The sequence below is a fragment of the Carlito syrichta genome, unplaced genomic scaffold (genome assembly GCF_000164805.1).
Source record: "Carlito syrichta isolate Samal-C Ts95f unplaced genomic scaffold, Tarsius_syrichta-2.0.1 Scaffold303572, whole genome shotgun sequence".
NCBI classification, from domain to species: domain Eukaryota; kingdom Metazoa; phylum Chordata; class Mammalia; order Primates; family Tarsiidae; genus Carlito; species Carlito syrichta.
The window spans coordinates 203200-220186 of NW_007247668.1; the positions used below are offsets into that span (position 1 = coordinate 203200).

The 16987-nt window shown below is 39.0% G+C and overlaps 1 protein-coding gene across 1 annotated transcript in view; it reads left to right on the forward strand.

Moving 5' to 3' along the window:
• The window catches only part of KIF13A (kinesin family member 13A), a gene marked incomplete at its 5' end in the record, with an annotated part of 226880 nt that overhangs the window by 130559 nt on the left and 79334 nt on the right, over positions 1 to 16987 (forward strand). The window contains 4 exons of the mRNA XM_021712662.1: positions 733 to 820; positions 2650 to 2784; positions 3794 to 3906; positions 16552 to 16663. Of these exons, the coding sequence (XP_021568337.1) occupies positions 733 to 820; positions 2650 to 2784; positions 3794 to 3906; positions 16552 to 16663 (448 nt within the window). The remainder of the gene's footprint in view (positions 1 to 732; positions 821 to 2649; positions 2785 to 3793; positions 3907 to 16551; positions 16664 to 16987) is intronic.

Sequence of the window (16987 nt, forward strand, 5' to 3'; positions counted from 1 at the left end):
TAAAAAGATGACATACACACCCAAGATATATATAGCTTTGCTTTTAATCTCAGTTGCCTGTTGATAAACTGTTTAAATGGGTCCCAAGCCAAGTTTACCATTTAAAAAATCAAAAGAGCCCTAAAATCTTCACAAGCAGGACCAATTCTAAATATATGATAAATATCAGTAACTGCAAACAACCACTCTACTATAATCTCACTTTCTGTATAAAATTATAAGCATAGAAGCAGCAGAAACCAGTGTAGACTAGAAGTAAAATAAAGTTAAAACATTTTAAATATTGTTTACTACTTGCTCAAAAATGTTAAGATACTATTTACTGAGAGCATGTTTATTTATAAAAATAGCCTTAAAGTTAAATTTGATCTGGCATGTTCTTTGCTTCACTTTCTTCCCAACCATTCTCCTCTTTAATGTAAAACTGAAGTTCATATACTAAAACAAGTTAGCCTCACCTAATATTCTGCATGCTGGTTGTTTAGTTTGTGACTTGAGATCGAATTTTTAAATGGTAATTTACTTTAAATAGAAATCAGAGTATATAAGACATTCTTTCTGTGGACACTGTTTTGCTAATCCAAATGAAGTAGCTTTTAGAATCTTTTTTCTTCTTTTGTCATTAGAAAAAGAATTTTTTGAAATTGCAATCTTAGTTACTGAGTACTTAAAAGAAAGAAAAGCTCGTAAGTTTGGTCTGATTCATTCATTCCTTTTTCTTTCCTCCCAAAGGAGTAGACAGTCTCTTAAAGTTCGAGAGCATAAAGTCTTGGGGCCATATGTAGATGGTTTATCGCAACTGGCTGTCACTAGTTTTGAGGTAAGTCGTTTTTTAAAAATATCATTTAAAAGCTGTAGGCCAGGTGTGGTGGCTCATGCCTCTAATCCCAGCAATTTGGGAGACTGAGGTGAGAGGATTGCCTGAACTCACAGGTTCAAGACCAGTCTGGGCAACTTGGCAAGAGCTCATCTCTACAATAAATCAAGAAAAATTAGCCAGGCATGGTGGCGCATGCCTGTAATTCCAGCTTCTTGGAAGGCTGAGGCAGAAGGGTCACCAGAGCCCAGCAGGTTGAGACTGCGGTGACTGTGAGCAGCATGCCACTGCACTCCAGCCTGGATGACAGAGTGAGACGCCGACTCAAAAAAAAGAACAAAAACAAACAACAAAAAACTGACTGTAAATCAAAGTGTGTAGGTGATGTTGAACATATGTTTTTGTGGATGCTTTATAGTACAATGATACTATTCAAGGTCACAGAAACCCAGTATCATCACATCCCAAACAGAGAGCAGGTGGACTTTTCATCACCCATTTCAAGCTGCTTTGTTGTATGGGTTTTACAGTGTGACCGGAAGGCCCAGTGTTTTGAAGATGCTGAATATTTTCACTAATGCCAGTCTGTTGAAACTATTCTCCCTAAGGTTATTGCTAACATCCTTCTAGACAGATGTGGTAGTCTAAACAGTCTTTGGCAGTTAATTCAACTCTTTCTTTTTGACAGGACTCCTGCCTTGGTTTCTGTTACTTTTTCCTGTTCTGCCTCTCCTGGTTTTCTGATTCACTCCTCTCTCCATTGCTTGACCTGTTTTCCTTTTCCTACTCCTTGACTTGTGTACCCTATTAAGGTCTGACTTGATGCTCTTTCCCTATTTCCATAGTCATTGCTTAGGAAATCTAGCTGCTGACTCCTTTGCTGAAGAATGCAAAGTAATGATTGAGTGACTGAATGAATGAATGAGTGAATGAATGAATAGTAAGTGACTCCCTATACTTACTTATTCTATCTATGGGATGTGACTGGCCTAGTATTACCTAGACTTAGTATCACTAAAACAAATCAGTAAGATAACTCCCTTCAGCCATTTAAATGAAGATCTATATAGTATTGCTCAAATCAGAAATAAGGCATAGTTATCTCTTTAAAAACATTTAGATTCTCAAGGACACCTTTCTGATCTAAAGGTGCTAACTTAACATGTTTGCTGAGGTGCCTGGTTCTTGGCTCAGTATGGTTGAGGTCAGTGTCAATGTCACTTACTAGTGAGAGCCAGGGTTCCCAGCTCTGTCTCTTACTAGAATATATATTGGGAAAGCTGCTTAACCTCCTTGAACTTCACCATTCTTGTGTGTAAAATTAGGACAGTACTTCTTTCATGAAGTTTATTCAGCAAACATTTTATTAGAGCCGATAGGTTCCAGGTGTTCTAGGAGCAGACATACAGAGTTAAATGAGGAAAACCCCTGCCCCTGGAGAGCTGCAGTGTTGGAGGAGGGAGGCAAGTAAGCAGGTAGCAGTGAGTCGATAAGCACAGGAGAGTTAGATTTAAATAAGGTCAGGATGGTTATTGAGGATCTGGAGTGCTCAATAAATATTGGCTCCCCTAGGAACTTGAAAAGGAGAAAATAGGGACTTATCAGGGAAGGGAGACAGGTGGGGAATAGAATGAATGGAAACATTTCATACACTAGACAGCTCTGAAGGAGGTAGAAGCTCAACCATGCTTGATGGAGGAGAGGTTGGGAGGTTTTTATGGAAGGGTGATCATAAAGGTGTCAGAGGAGTCATAAGTAATACATATATCTGGTGTGTAGGACTGTGTTCTTGTGTTTTTGCTTAGTGTTTTCCTTATGCTTTTTGCCTCTAGGATATTGAGTCACTGATGTCTGAGGGAAATAAGTCTCGAACGGTAGCTGCAACCAACATGAATGAAGAAAGCAGCCGCTCCCATGCTGTGTTCAACATCATAATCACGCAGACACTTTATGACCTGCAGTCAGGGGTGAGGGATTGGGAAGAACACTGGGCAGAGGAAGAATTCAAAGTGTCTACATGGGTGAAATGTTTAATGGTTGGAGTCAGTGACTGAGAGTTTTATGTTGGCTCTTTCATTTACTAGATGAGCTACTTTGCATAAATCTTTTAATTTATTAGGTCTTTATATATAATTTTTCAATAAATGAATTTCTTGTCAGACATGGTGGCTCATGCCTGTCATCTCAGCACTTTGGAAGGCCTAGGTGAGAGGCTTGCCCAGGCCCAGGGGTTTGAGACCAACCTGGGCAATGTGGCAAGGCCTTGTCTCTACAATCAATCAAAAAATTAGCTGCCACGGGGGCATGTGCCTGTAGTTCCAGCTACTTGGAAGGCTGAGGCAGAAGGATTGCCTGAGCCCAGCAGGGTGAGGCTGCAGTGACTGTGAATGTGCCACTGCCCTCCAGCCTGGGCAACAGAGTGAGACTCCAACTCAAAAAAAAAAAAAAAAAAAAGAATTTCTTGTGTAAACCCTCTAACAAGCATAGTGACATCACCATATAACTTTTAATATGTATTTTTTATATTAAAATTCCCCCCAAAACAACTAAGTCTACTTTATAGTCATTGAAGGATATTGAAGAGGAAACTGTAATCTTAAGCCTAAATAACATTTTTCAAAAGAGAGAGAGAGAGAGGGATTTGATGTGAATGTGCAGAAATCCTCATGTCCTAATCTTTCCTCATAGGCACATAAAATCTCCAGCTTTCCGACTACATTCTGGAAAGCCGGGTGTGTTTGTCACCCAGCTGCAAGACACATTGCTACATTTTCACACCTATTTAAATTTGGCCATGAAATTATTGCATGCTGAAGTAAATCTTCTAGCAGTTTCTTGAGAAGGTTGCCTTGTTGAGTGGGAGATATTCAGTTGTCTCTCATTTTTCTGCCATATACTGTCATAAATGTAGATATCGCGTGTTTTGTTTTGTTTTGCATTAATGTGTATTGTTTCTCTCTTGTTTCCTACAACTAGAACTCAGGAGAGAAAGTCAGTAAGGTCAGCTTGGTAGACCTGGCAGGTAGCGAGAGAGTGTCTAAAACAGGAGCTGCTGGAGTGCGACTGAAAGAAGGCAGCAACATTAACAAGTAAGATGACTGGGGTGATTTTCTTGTCTTGAATTCTTTCATGTCTTGAAGGATTTGATACATTGTGAGAGTTCGATGGTTCTGATGCACAGGTTGTTCAAAGTCTACATAGCTTTATTTAGTAAACTGGGTTGAAGGAAAAACAATAACAGCCTGCCTCTCTTAAGATGAATGAGGTTATTTATGTAAAGCTAAGTGGTGCATCCCTGCTCAAAAATGGTACAAACAGAAAGACAAATTCTGCATGTTCTCACTCATATGTGGAAACTTTAAAAGTTATCTCATAGAAGTAGAGAATAGAATAGTGGTTCCTCCAGGCTGGAAAGGGGCAAGAAGGATAGCCAGAGGCTGGTTAATGGATACAAAGTTACTGCTACTAGGAGGAATACGTTCTAGCGTTCAGTAGCTCTGTAGAGTGACTATAATTGAAAACAATGTATTGTATATTTTTCCAATAGCCAGAAGAGTGGAATGTTCCCAACACAAAGAAGTAATATGTTTTTGAGGAGACGGACATGCTAATTACCCTGATTTCATCATTACACATTGTATACATGTACTGAAGTATAACTTTGTACCCTATAACTATGTACAGTTATTATGTGACAATTAAAAATAACAAAAGTGTTTGGGCTTGATGGCTCAGCCTGTAATCCCAGCACTTATGGAGGCTGAGGTGAATGAATTGCCTGAGCCCAAGTTGTTCAAGACCAGCCCGGGCAACTTGGCCAGACCTTGTCTCTACAATAAATCAAAAATTAGCTGGGCATGTTAGCACGTGCCTGTAGTTCCGGCTACCTGGAAAGCTGAGATGGAAGGATGACTGGAGCCCAGCAAGTCAACGCTACAGTGGCTGTGAGTGTGCCACTGCACTCCAGCCTGGGCAACAGAGTGAGACGCCAACTCAAAAACATAAATAAATAAATAACAAAAGCAAAAAAATGGTACGAACACATATGTGTGTCACATATAATGTAGTCTTAGGTACATGAAAATCACAAATGTATAAGTCCAGTCATTTATTAACTCAAGAAGCTTTTCTGAAAAGAAAAATCTGCTTTGAATCCCTTTTAAAACTAATTCTGCTTAAATATCAGTAGTACCTTAGGAAAGTTTAGCAGTTACTAAATAACTGCCCTGCTGAAATCTTGTTGTTTTCCTTAAATGCCTGTAGTGTGCTCTGGGATGTAGTAAAGGTGGATAGAGAGCAAAAGGTGGAAGATGGATAGGAGTTTGCCAGGTAGACAAAGGAGAGACAGACATTCCACACGGAGGGCCCAGCAGAGGCGTTAATGAAGGTTGTGCTATTTTTAGTTATGCAGTGTCCCAGGAGGGCTCTTGATATGCAGCAGGAAGTGGCTTTGATTTCGAACATGAAAGGGAGCAGAATTTTAATTTGAGTGTACTCACAAGCCATCCTGCCTGTATTTAATCCTGCCTCCACCACTTACTAGATATGTATATTGTGGTCAAGTGACTTCACTATTCTGCGCCTCATTTTCTCTTCTGTAAAATAAAGACAATAGCACCTACTTCATAGATTTGTTGGGGATTAAGTGTCCATAATGTCTTAGAATGATGCTTGGTACATGGTATATATTGGATAAGTGTTAATTGTTGTAGCTATTATTTTTATAATCAGGATAATAATTATTATTATTCCAAGTTCAGCAGAAAGTAGGTTAGTGTGTGCTTGTAATAATTTTCTGTTGAGTTGTCATAACTTGGGGTTTTGTTTAAGACAAAATGTGACAAGAGAAAATATATTCATGAACATGTTTGTGTAGCTTGCATTTTAAGATGATGTTAGTGCATAATGATTTTAGTGTACAAAAGTTTAAAAATTAGATGTAATATATTGCCCCTCTATCCGATGGACATAGCTGCACTCACTGGGAAAGACCGCTGCTATAGGGAATTAATCTTTCAGTCATTCTGTCTCCTGCTCTGATAACAAAGGATTTTGTTGTATTTCCTGACAGGGCATTGCAGGATCCCAGACTGGCACTGCAGCTCTGTGTTCCAAAATGATCTCAGAAACCAGGATAGGGAGGCAGAAGTGGGAGTGTGAGAGGGCAGGTACCAAAGAAAAGATTTCCTCACCTTCTGGAGATCCATGCCTTCCGTTGCCTGCTGGCTGGTGTTATGTAATAACGCTGGAGAGTCTGTGCTGTGGACTTGTGGAAATTTAGAGTATACGTATATGACTGGCCTAGATGTGGAATGATCACTGACTTTTATTAAGTTCTTGCTAGTTTCGGGCACTATTCTGCATTCTTTATATGCATCCGTTTCTCACATTAGCATTATGAATAGGTCTGTTATCCCATTTTATAGTTGAGGAAACCAAGGCGGAGGGTGGTTAAGTAATTGTTCCAGGTCACCAAGCCCTAGGTGTGGATCTTGGGTTTGATTGCAGGCAGCCAATCTCCAGAGCCTGGGCTCAACCACTGTGCTACACTTCAGGGAGCAGCTATGCGTTCTATTTGCCTGGGGGGTGTCTGGTTGATACTTTTAATCCCAGAACAAATATTAATAGTGCCCCTTTAAATTTGGGCTCTAAATTATGTAGTATCCCTAAATGAATTACCTTAAGACTACACAATAATATGATTTAGATCCCTTAGTAACTGGTTCTTTTCCATAATGGTTTGTTGAATTCAATGAAATTATCTCTTTTCTTTTTTATATATAAGCTCTTTCACAGTTGGATATGTATATTCCTTACTCTCAGCTTGTGAGATATAATTTTCTTTTTTTTAAGGTTTCTGTACAAGTTTTCAGAGCACTTTGGTGCACTCTGGGGGGTTCATAACAGGTATTTTCATCTCTGTTTAAAGAAGAGGAAACTGATGCTTGGAGACTTTAAGTAATATAAATAAAAGCCCAGCAAACATTTATTACACCTCTACTGTGTGTCTGGTACTGAATTAGATGCTGGAATTGCAAAGGGAATTTAGACATTATAGTAGATAGAATAATGCCTTCAAATACATCTATGATCAAATTCCCAAAAACCTGTAGATGTGTTATCTTACAAGGCAAAGGGATTTTGCTGATGTAATCAAGTTCAGGAGTTTTAGATGAGAAGATAAGCCAGGAGGGCCCTATGTAATCACAAGGGTTTTACAAATAAAAAAGAGAAGTAGGAGAGCCAGAGTTAGTGATACAGGGTGAGAAAGACTTGACTGGCCATTGCTTATTTGAAGATGTAGGATGAGACCATGAGCCAAGGACTTCCAGCAGCCAGGAGAAGCTGGGAAAGGCAAGGGCACAGGTTCTCACTTGGAAGCTCCAGAAGGAACACAGGCCTGCCAACACTTTGATTTTAGCCCCATGAGACATATTCTGGACTTCTGACCTCCAGAACTGTAAGATAATACATTTGTATTGATTTAAACCACTAAGTTTGCAGCAGTTTGTTATGGCATGATGGCTGCCCTTGAAATGCACATAGTTAAGGACAGCAATAAGTCACTTTACTTCAAAAGCAAAAGGAAGGAGGATTTTCTTGACTAGATAAGGTCAAGATATCCTTATTTTCATGAGCCTGTCTCTGGACTTTGTCTACATTTATAGTCTTTGTTTACTCACTTCATGTGGCTATTTGTGTTTTATTATGGAGTGCTGTCCAAGGGGGTTATGCAGAGTGTGTGTACTGAATTAACTTCCTAAATCCAAGATATTCTGAATTTCAAGACACATGTGGCACCAAGGATTTCTTTTGTACCTCTTTGAGCAATTGTGTGTTGAACACTGACTAGGCATGAGAACACAGGGATGACTAGGATGGGTCTACAGCCAGGGAAATGGGAATAGAAGACTTTGGAAATGATTATTTTAATACACTGATTGCCCCTGCAACATGTACACAGAGTACTATGGGAACACAGCAGACAGGTGCATAACACAACTGGAAGGGTAAGGGAGGACTTCCCAGAGGAGACACTGTAGTTTCTTGGTTCTATAAACTAGCTGTATGACCTTTCCGTGCCTTAGTTTCCTCATCTGTGAAATGTGGATGAGGAAACTGCCTGATGAATAGGGTTGTAATGAGGGTTAAATCTGTTGTTTTTTGTAAAGTGCCTAGAACAGTGCCTAGCACATAGGAAGATAATTGTGTGACATTAAAATAAAATAATGAGCCGGGCTCGGTGGCTCAGCCTGTAATCCCGTGCCTTTGGGAGACTGAGGTGAGTGGATTGCCTGAGCCCGTGGGTTCGAGACCCGCCTGGGCAGCGAGACCTCATCTCTACAATAAATCAAAAATCAGTTGGGCGTGGTAGCGCATGCCTATAATTCCTGCTACTCGGAAGGCTGAGGCGGAAGGATCGCCGGAGCCCGGCAGGTCGAGGCTGCGGTGGCCGGGAGTGGCCACTGCACTCCAGTCTGGGCGACAGAGTGAGACTCCAACTCAAAAAAATAAATAAATAAAATAAAATAAAATAATGAATTGAAACCACTGCCTGATTTTTGCACAAGTGGCTTCTTAAGTCTTGAAATCAGTGCCCTGTTGAGTACTAAAACTAAAGAAATCTCTGACATGTTCCTTAAGTTTTTCTCAGTCTCTCTTTTGGGTTTCTTTGGATGGAGCATTAATAATCCTCATAAGCAGACCTGTCAGGGACTTCACACAGACATCAGTGTCTGCTTAATGGACTGTAGATTAAGGAACTTCATCTCTTTCCTGAAACTCTTAAGAGCTTTAAAGTACACATTACTCCTTTCATTGAAGAGCTAAGGCACTGTGTGTCTGCATTGCCAAGGAGTGTTTAGGGTTTAGGAGGTATAGGTCATCTGTGGACCATCTTCCCAGGGAAATACATCTAAAAAACCAGTCTGCTACTCCACCCATCTAGTGTAGCTGAAATGAGGAAGCCTTTTCCCTACCACTGGAGTCTGCTTCAACTTCACTGAAAACACAGCTAGATCATAACATACTCTCTCTGATGTCCCAGACATTGAAAAGGGTTCCATTGTATTCTCAGCAATGGCTAGTCACTAAATGCAAACAATGTTCATCTAATGAGTATCATTTCCAGTCTCATTTCCATTTCAATTGCTGTGGTTAATAATATACTATGTGCAAACATTTCCAATAATGGGTTCTACTGAACACTTGATCTAAGAATACTCATATATGTTACTTCTAGGATTATGTCAATATAATTTCTAATAATACTGCTTATAAGCATACTATGCCCAATATTTTATGTGAACCCAGTCTTCCTTTTTTTTCTTCTTGAGTGCAATCCATGACTCTTTTTCATTGCCTATCAGAAGCCTCACTTAAAAAATTTTTTTAATTAATTTTTAAAAATTTTGTAAACATGGAGTTCTTACTATGTTGGTCTCAAATGCCTAGCCTCAAGTGATCCTCCTACCTTGACCTCCCAATATGCTGTGATTACAGGCATGAGCCACACCCAGCTGAAAACTTCACTTTAAATGGATATGGCCTGAATAACCAAACATGAATTTGCTTTGAAGAAGGAAAAAATTGTCCTACTTCTATCCATTACCCAAGGATGGGAGTCCTTGTTAATTTACAACTTTTATATTGTGGGTCTAGGCCTGTAAAAACAACAGCAGCAGCAACAACAACAAACCTGTATAGACATCTTTGTATTTAACATGAAAGGACAGCAAAAATCTGCTTCTTGGGACACAGTAGCCATATTTTGGGGGGAATGTTACAGGGTTACTTCAGTGTTTCCCAAAGCACTTTTGTGAATTGCTAGTTCCTCAAATGGCTTTGGGAAGAAAAGAATCCTTGGGCAAATAATTTGAGAAAGGCTAATTATAAAGCCTTCTTTTAGAGATTTGCAGTGTGGGGTTCCATTCCTAAAAGCTCTGAGAAGTACTTCAGTAATTAATTCTGTGAATCCTATGTAACTTAGCTCATTATTCTCCAAACTTATTTGATGACAGAATTCTAGGTGCAACATACCCATATATTAAGATCCCTCAAACAAGTATTCAATAGAATCCATTCTTGGAAATGTTAGTATATACTTTATTGTTCTATCACAGCAATTGAAATGGAAATGAGACTGGGGAAGATACACATTAGATGAACATCAAGTTTAATGATTCATGTTAGCCATTGAAAAGCAGTTTGTAAGAAAATGAGGGTCATACTGAAGCTGTAGCCATTTTCTTGTTCTCCTGTCATGTGATGGTACTATCCTTTCTCCATAATTTGCCACCCATAGTCTTTTGCATTTCTCCTTTACTGTAAAGAGTCGGGATTTACTGGAGAAAATGTTAAATGCAAGTGTATTTATTTTATCATTTTTCAGCTAATTCTTTCAAAATCAGGGATTGCATTCTGTTCTAGGTCACAGAAACTAACAACAGTGACGATCAAATCAGTTTATTTTTTCTCATTTAACAAGAAGTCCAGAGGCTGGTGCAGCAACTCAGAAATGCACACAGCTGTGCTAACTTTAATGTGTGTTTGTGTCATCCCCATGATCTCAAGATGGCTCTACCATTCCAGGCATTGTATCTTTATCTGTGGTTACAGGGAGAAGGAGAAAGGAGGAAGCATTTGCCAGCTGAATATGTAGCTCTTTTATCAGGAGAACAATAGCTTTTTAGGAAGCCCCACCTGGTGATGTCTACCCACATCTCCTTGACCAGAATTGTGTTTTATGGTTACCCCAAAATGCAAAGGAGTTTGGAAAGTGGAGTTTTTAGCTCAGCACACTGCTTTCAGCAAAACTGGGGTTATCTTTAGCACGTCTCAAAACTGTCAGTGAATTAGTCCTTTTTAGACAGAGGCTCAGGTGTGTTCTTCAGTGGAACCTAAACTCAGATTAAACTGAGCAGATATTTCCTGAGCGCCTTCTGTAAACCAGCCACAGTAACTGCATGGGGGGATGTGTATGGCAAAGAATGTTCTTTGCCCCAAGGTGATCATGATCTAAATAGAGACAGAGAAATATGTATACAAATAACTAATAAAGTTCTATAGGTATTAGACATATGATCTTAGAAAAAATCTATTGGAAAAATAGGTAAAACAACATATTTGAAAATAGTCCTAGACATACAGATAGCTCGCATTACATCAACTCAAAAGAGAAGAATTCTGGTGGTCAGATAGTTTCAGGAGAGACTGTGTATGTTGGTTCTATCTTAAAATATGGCTGTTTATAAATGTCATCCCCTAGCTTAAGACTTCCTTCCTCTCCAGTCAGCTCCTCCCTGTCCCACTTCCCTCCCCTGTCCAAGAATTTATAGTAAGAGATTAAAGATTAGGAACTTCTTACTAAATCCAACTCCAGCAGGTTTGGGGAAAGAGAATGATAGAATCAGGAAGATTCCCTGAGTAACTCTTTCTGCTACTAAAATTGACAAACAGCTGCCACCCTGTTCTGGACACCTGTGAGGCCAACAGACTGTACACTGGCCCCCAGCTTAATAAGACAGTGCTAGCAGGATCCATAATTAGTGGTTTTATTATATTTTAAGCTCCCTGAGAATAAAAAAATCCCCATTAAAATATGTAAGCCTTGAACTTTCCATTTTGGGGATTCTAGAAGCCCCTGGATCATTGCTTCTGACCTGGACGCCTCTACTAGGTGACCTGCTTATCTCTCACTTGACATCAAGTCTCACTATACTACAAGTATTTTCTTTTTGTTCCAAGATATTATAGTAAGTTTAGATAGAGTTCTTGTTTTGAATGTATGTATTAGATAAAAGGGTATGGGTTCTACTAATGGTATACTTCTCTACTGAATAAATTACAGAACAAAGTATACATGGAAATTAGAATTGAATGATCTTTTGTACAGCTCCACCCATCTGCTGCTGGTGTTTACATGCTACACTGATGTAGGGGAGAAAAAAATATTTTTCCTCTACCAGTCCTGTAAATTAGACTGGCCAAAGACAGATTAACAAGATAAAACCAACCAGAAGCTTATTAGCATATGCATCATGTTTACACACGGGAGCGTCTAGAGATGAATAAACCCCAAAGGGTGATTAGAACTTGGATTTATATTCTGTCTTCGCCTAAAACGAAGGAAAAGGGGTCTGGGCTTCTGGATGGGGGAGGCATGTTAGAAGGTGACTAGGAATAGTACCTAGAACAAAAGTTGTTTAGTAAGGTTTGTTACACATAAAGTTAGTACCTTCTCCACTGTTAAGAACTGAGTCCTCCCCTTCCTCTACAAATAGAAATTTCCCTTACAAAAGGAAAACTTGTGCCCTGTTTAGAACTTTTCCTTAGTCTGCTAGTTCTCAATGGCATTTAGCTCAAAATAATTTATATGCCAAAAAGGCATTATTTTGGGGTGCTGTATTTGGTACCCCTCAATTATCTTACAGGGAAGATATTGTACAGTGGACACTGATGAGACTATATCTTTCTTCTTCTCTCAAAGCACCAATTGTACTTTATGCTTCTTTGTTTAGTAGTACCAGAAACTCCCTTTTTTTCTTCCTATACTGTCGAATTAGAACATGTAAGCAATTACTATAAGGCAGAGTATAATCTTCTCTCAGTAGTGAAAAATTCATACCCCAAAATGTGTTTTCACGTGAGGGGTCACTGTTAACCATAAAGTTACTAATGTTGACTTTTAAGTCACTGAGCACTTTATAGTTTGTATGAATTAAAATAATTTCTGCTGCACTTGAGTAAATATCTGGAATAGTTAAAAGATTTGTTTCCAATTTAAAATTTTATTTCAGTAATTACAAAATATGAAAAGTGTCCTATAGTCTAGATTAAAGAAGAAATGTGTTTTTACCCTTATGTTGATGACTCATCTTGCCTCTTTTTCATATTTATTACATACAATTTTAATTCTTAAAATTGTGACCTTTGGAGGAGTGATTATACTTAAAAAAAAATAAATAACAGGCTGGCATGGTGGCTCACGCCTGTAATCCCAGCACTCTGGGAGTCCAAGGCAGGTGGATTGCTTAAGCTCAGGAGTTCAATACTAGCTTGGGCAACATAGCAAAACCTTGTCTCTACAAAAAAATTTAAAAATTTAGCCAGGCATGGTGGCACACATCTGTAGTTCCAGCTATTCAGGATGCTGAGGTTGAAAGATCACCAGAGCCCAGGAGGTTGAGGCTGCCATGAGCCATGATCATTGTAATAGTGTACAATACTCCCAACCTGAGCGACAGAGTGAGACTCTGACTCAAAAAAAAAAAAAAAAAAAGACAACTTTATTGAGAAATAATTCACATACCATATAGCTCACCATTTTAAAGTGTGCTGTTCAGTAACTTTTCATTCACAAAGTTATGCAGCTATCACCACAATCTAATTTAAAAATTTTTTTCTTTAGATTAGAAAATATAGTTTATTTAGAAAGTAAATTGGAGAGAGAGAGAAAGAGGAGATTCACCTCCCCAAGGGATGGGAGGGGGCCAAAGTTTAAGAAAATATGGCCTGGCCATGGCTCAAAGAGCACATACATGGCTACACCATAGCTTAGGAAGGCAGTGGCAAATGGCCTGGCAATGGCCTAGCAATGGCTTGGCAATGGGGGCTGTGGCAATGAATACTGGTTGTTTGTGGATGAGTCCTTTTAGCCCTTCCCTTTGATGGAGGAAGGTCATTAAGGTGATTGGGTGGTGATCTGCTCCATGTCATCACAAAGCGCAGGTACTGATGTCAGGTGATCAACAGCAGGCAGATGGATGGGTTAGTCACATGATTGCTGCCATGGTGGTGGGGTCTGTCTGTGTCATGAAGGTAAAATATTTTCATCACTCCAAAAAGAAACTCTGTGCCTTTCACTCCCCATTCCTCCATCCACAAGCCTAGTCAACCATTACCTTCACCTCTATACATATTTATCTCTTCTGGATATTCCATATAAGTAAAATCATACCATATATGGCTGTGTTAGCTTCCACAAGCTGCATGGCTTAAAACACCAGTTCTGTAGGCTAGAAGTCCGAAATCAAGGGGTTAACAGGGTTTGTTCATCCTTGGAGGGGTAAGAGGGAGAATCTATAACGTGCCCTCTTCTAGCTCCTAGTGGTTACCAGCAATCCTTGTTGCTTGACTTGTAGATGTGTCACTTCAGTCTCTGCTTCCATCTTCACATCATCTTCTGCCCCGGGTGTCTTTACATGGCCTTCTTATATAAGCTCTCTCTAATCCAATATGATCTCTTTTTAACTAATTTACATCTGCAAGTTCCCTATTTCCAAATAAGGTCACATTCTGAGGGTCTAGTGGACATGAGTTTTTAGGAGATACTGTTCAACCTAGTAAAGTGACCTTTTGTGTTTAGCTTCTTTCTCTTAGCATAATTTGCCAGGGTTCATCCATGTTGTAGTATATACCAGAACTTAAGTCCAAGAGTTGGAGACTGCAGTGAGCCATGATTGTGCCACTGTACTCCAACCTGGGAAACAAAGTGAGACCTTGTCTACCACCCTCCGCCCCCCCAAAAAAAAAGGAAAAGAAAAAAGAAACTTCATTTCTTTTTGTGGCCAAATGATGTTTCATTGTGTGGATACTCCAGACTTTATTAATCACTTCATCATTTGATGTGCATTTGGGTTGTTTCTATATTTTGGTTCTTGTGAATAACGATGCTTTGAAAATCCATGTATAAGTTTTTGTGTAGATTTATGTTTACCTTTGTTAAACTTGTTTAACTTTTAAATCTGTCAAGTATGATGTACATTTTTAAAATATAAATTTATGGAATACAAGTGCAGTTTTGTTACATGCATGAATTGTGTAGTGGTCAAGTCAGGGCTTTTAAGGTATCCATCACCTGAATAACATACATTGCTCCTATTAAGTAGTTTCTGATTGTCCATGCCTCCCATCCTTCTGAATGGCCATTGTCATTCCTTTCTTTGTGTTCATGTGTGCACATTATTTAGCTTCCATTTCTGAGTGAGAACTTGCAATATTTGTCTTTCTGTGTCTGATTTATTTCACTGAAGATGAGCACATTTATGCCACTTTGTGATAGAATGAATTCTTTTCATTTTCTGAATCTTGAGTTTGGTCTTTTCAGTGACTCACCTTTGGAGAATTCTGTTTTGTGGGAAATATACTTTATTTCCTTCCAACTTATTTGATGGAAACCTATTGTTAACATTAGAAAGGAAGCTGTTTAGTCTTTCACTTGCTGGTTTGTGCCCTTTATTATTATAAATAAGTAGTGGCATTTGACTTTTTAAACTATTTGCAAAGCACTTTCTGTGATGTCTTGTAGCCCTCCTTACAATTCTGTGAGATCTGCAGAGGCAGCTGTTTCAATCTGGGATCCAACTGACTTCCTTATAAAAAGAGCAACTAGTACTTAACTGTGACATAAGAGGATATCCTTCATCCCCCAGTACCACAAATCTGTTTGTTTTGCAGTGTTCTTTTCTCCAGGTCTGGAGAATGTGTGTTCGCCACCAAAGAAAGCTTGTTAGTATAAGCCAGTGATTCTCAAACTTCAGTCTGCATCAGAATCACCTGGAGACCTTGTTTAAGCACAAATTGTTGGGCCCCCCTGTAATGTCTTATTCGGTAGATCTGGAGTAGGTTGTGAGAAGTTGCATTTCTGAAGTTCCCAAGTGATGGTGATGCTGCTGGTGCCAGGGTCCCACTTTGAGAATGATAGGCCTAGACCACTAAATATATTTATCACTTGAGTATTGTTCAACCAGGACTCTTCAAAATGTAGTGTGCATATGAACTGCCAGGGGATAGTCTTAACTGATCTGATTTATTAGGTCTGGGGGCGGGGGGACTCCCAAGATTCTGCATTTCCAACCTGCTCTCAGGTGATGGTGGCCATGGTACCTTGAATCACAGAGGTTGGAAGAATAACTGTGTACTTGAGTAGTTCTTGGTTTTTGTGCCACTGTAATAACTCCACATTGAGGTAAATTTGCCAGCTTTAAACAGATGAACAGAACATACCTTGTAAAGTGTAGTGGAAGAAAATGCAAGTTATCTGGTAATTCTGGGAAACAAAATCAGAGGCTACATGGTTTAAATTAGACTTAGCCTTTTATGGACTTTTAACTATTATATTTGGAGTAAATTGAAATTTTCTAGTTTGAGTTTTTAAATGTTTATTGCTAGGTTCTAAAATGTATGTTTCACAGATCCTGTAACTGAAGACAGTAGATTCTCATAGGGATTCTAAATTCATTCTTTAAGTCAGTGAAGTTAATTTTTGTTGTTTTTCTCTCAACTTCCTGACAAACTAATGGAGATTTGGTTATATCAATTTTAGAACCTTGTTCTGTATATTTTATACTTATTGCCTATAAGGATTATTGTTTTATGAAAACAAAACAAATTCCATAAAAATAATTTTTAGCCAGGCACAATGGCTCACACCTGTAATTCCAGCACTTTGGGAGGCAGAGGTGAGATGATTGCATGAGCCCAGGTGTTTGAGACCAGCTTGGGCAACTTGGTGAGACCTTGCCTTCTACAATAAAGTTAAAAAAAAAAAGCCAGGCATGGTAGTGTGTGGCTGTGGTTCCAGCTACTTGGAAGGCTGAGGCAGGAGTATCACCTGAGCCCAGCAGATCAAGGCTGTGGTGTCCGTGAGCATGCCACTGCATTCCAGCCTGGGCTAGAGACTCCAACTCTAATCATCATAATCATATTAATAATAATTTTTCATCTTTTGGCAGATCACTTACAACCCTGGGGTTGGTTATATCATCACTGGCTGACCAGGCAGCTGGCAAGGGCAGAAACAAATTTGTGCCTTATCGTGATTCAGTCCTCACTTGGCTTCTTAAGGTAATTCATTGCTTGAATATTCTTTCCCGACTAACAATTGGCTATTTCAGATGTGACAGAAAAAGTGTGTGCAAAGGTAACCAAATACACAAAAATCTCTCCTGACAATATTGTCATACTAATTTCTAGGAACTCAGAATGAAAGCTATTTTCTATTGCTGTGTATTCTATCATAATGCTGTTTGACAGGCATTACTTGTTGCTCTGAATATAGAGAGGACACATAAAATTATTAGTGACATGCAAATGCATTTCTACTTAGCATTTTCTTCATGGAGAATAATATACATGTATGTTTACTGCTTTTATCAGATGTGTTGGGCA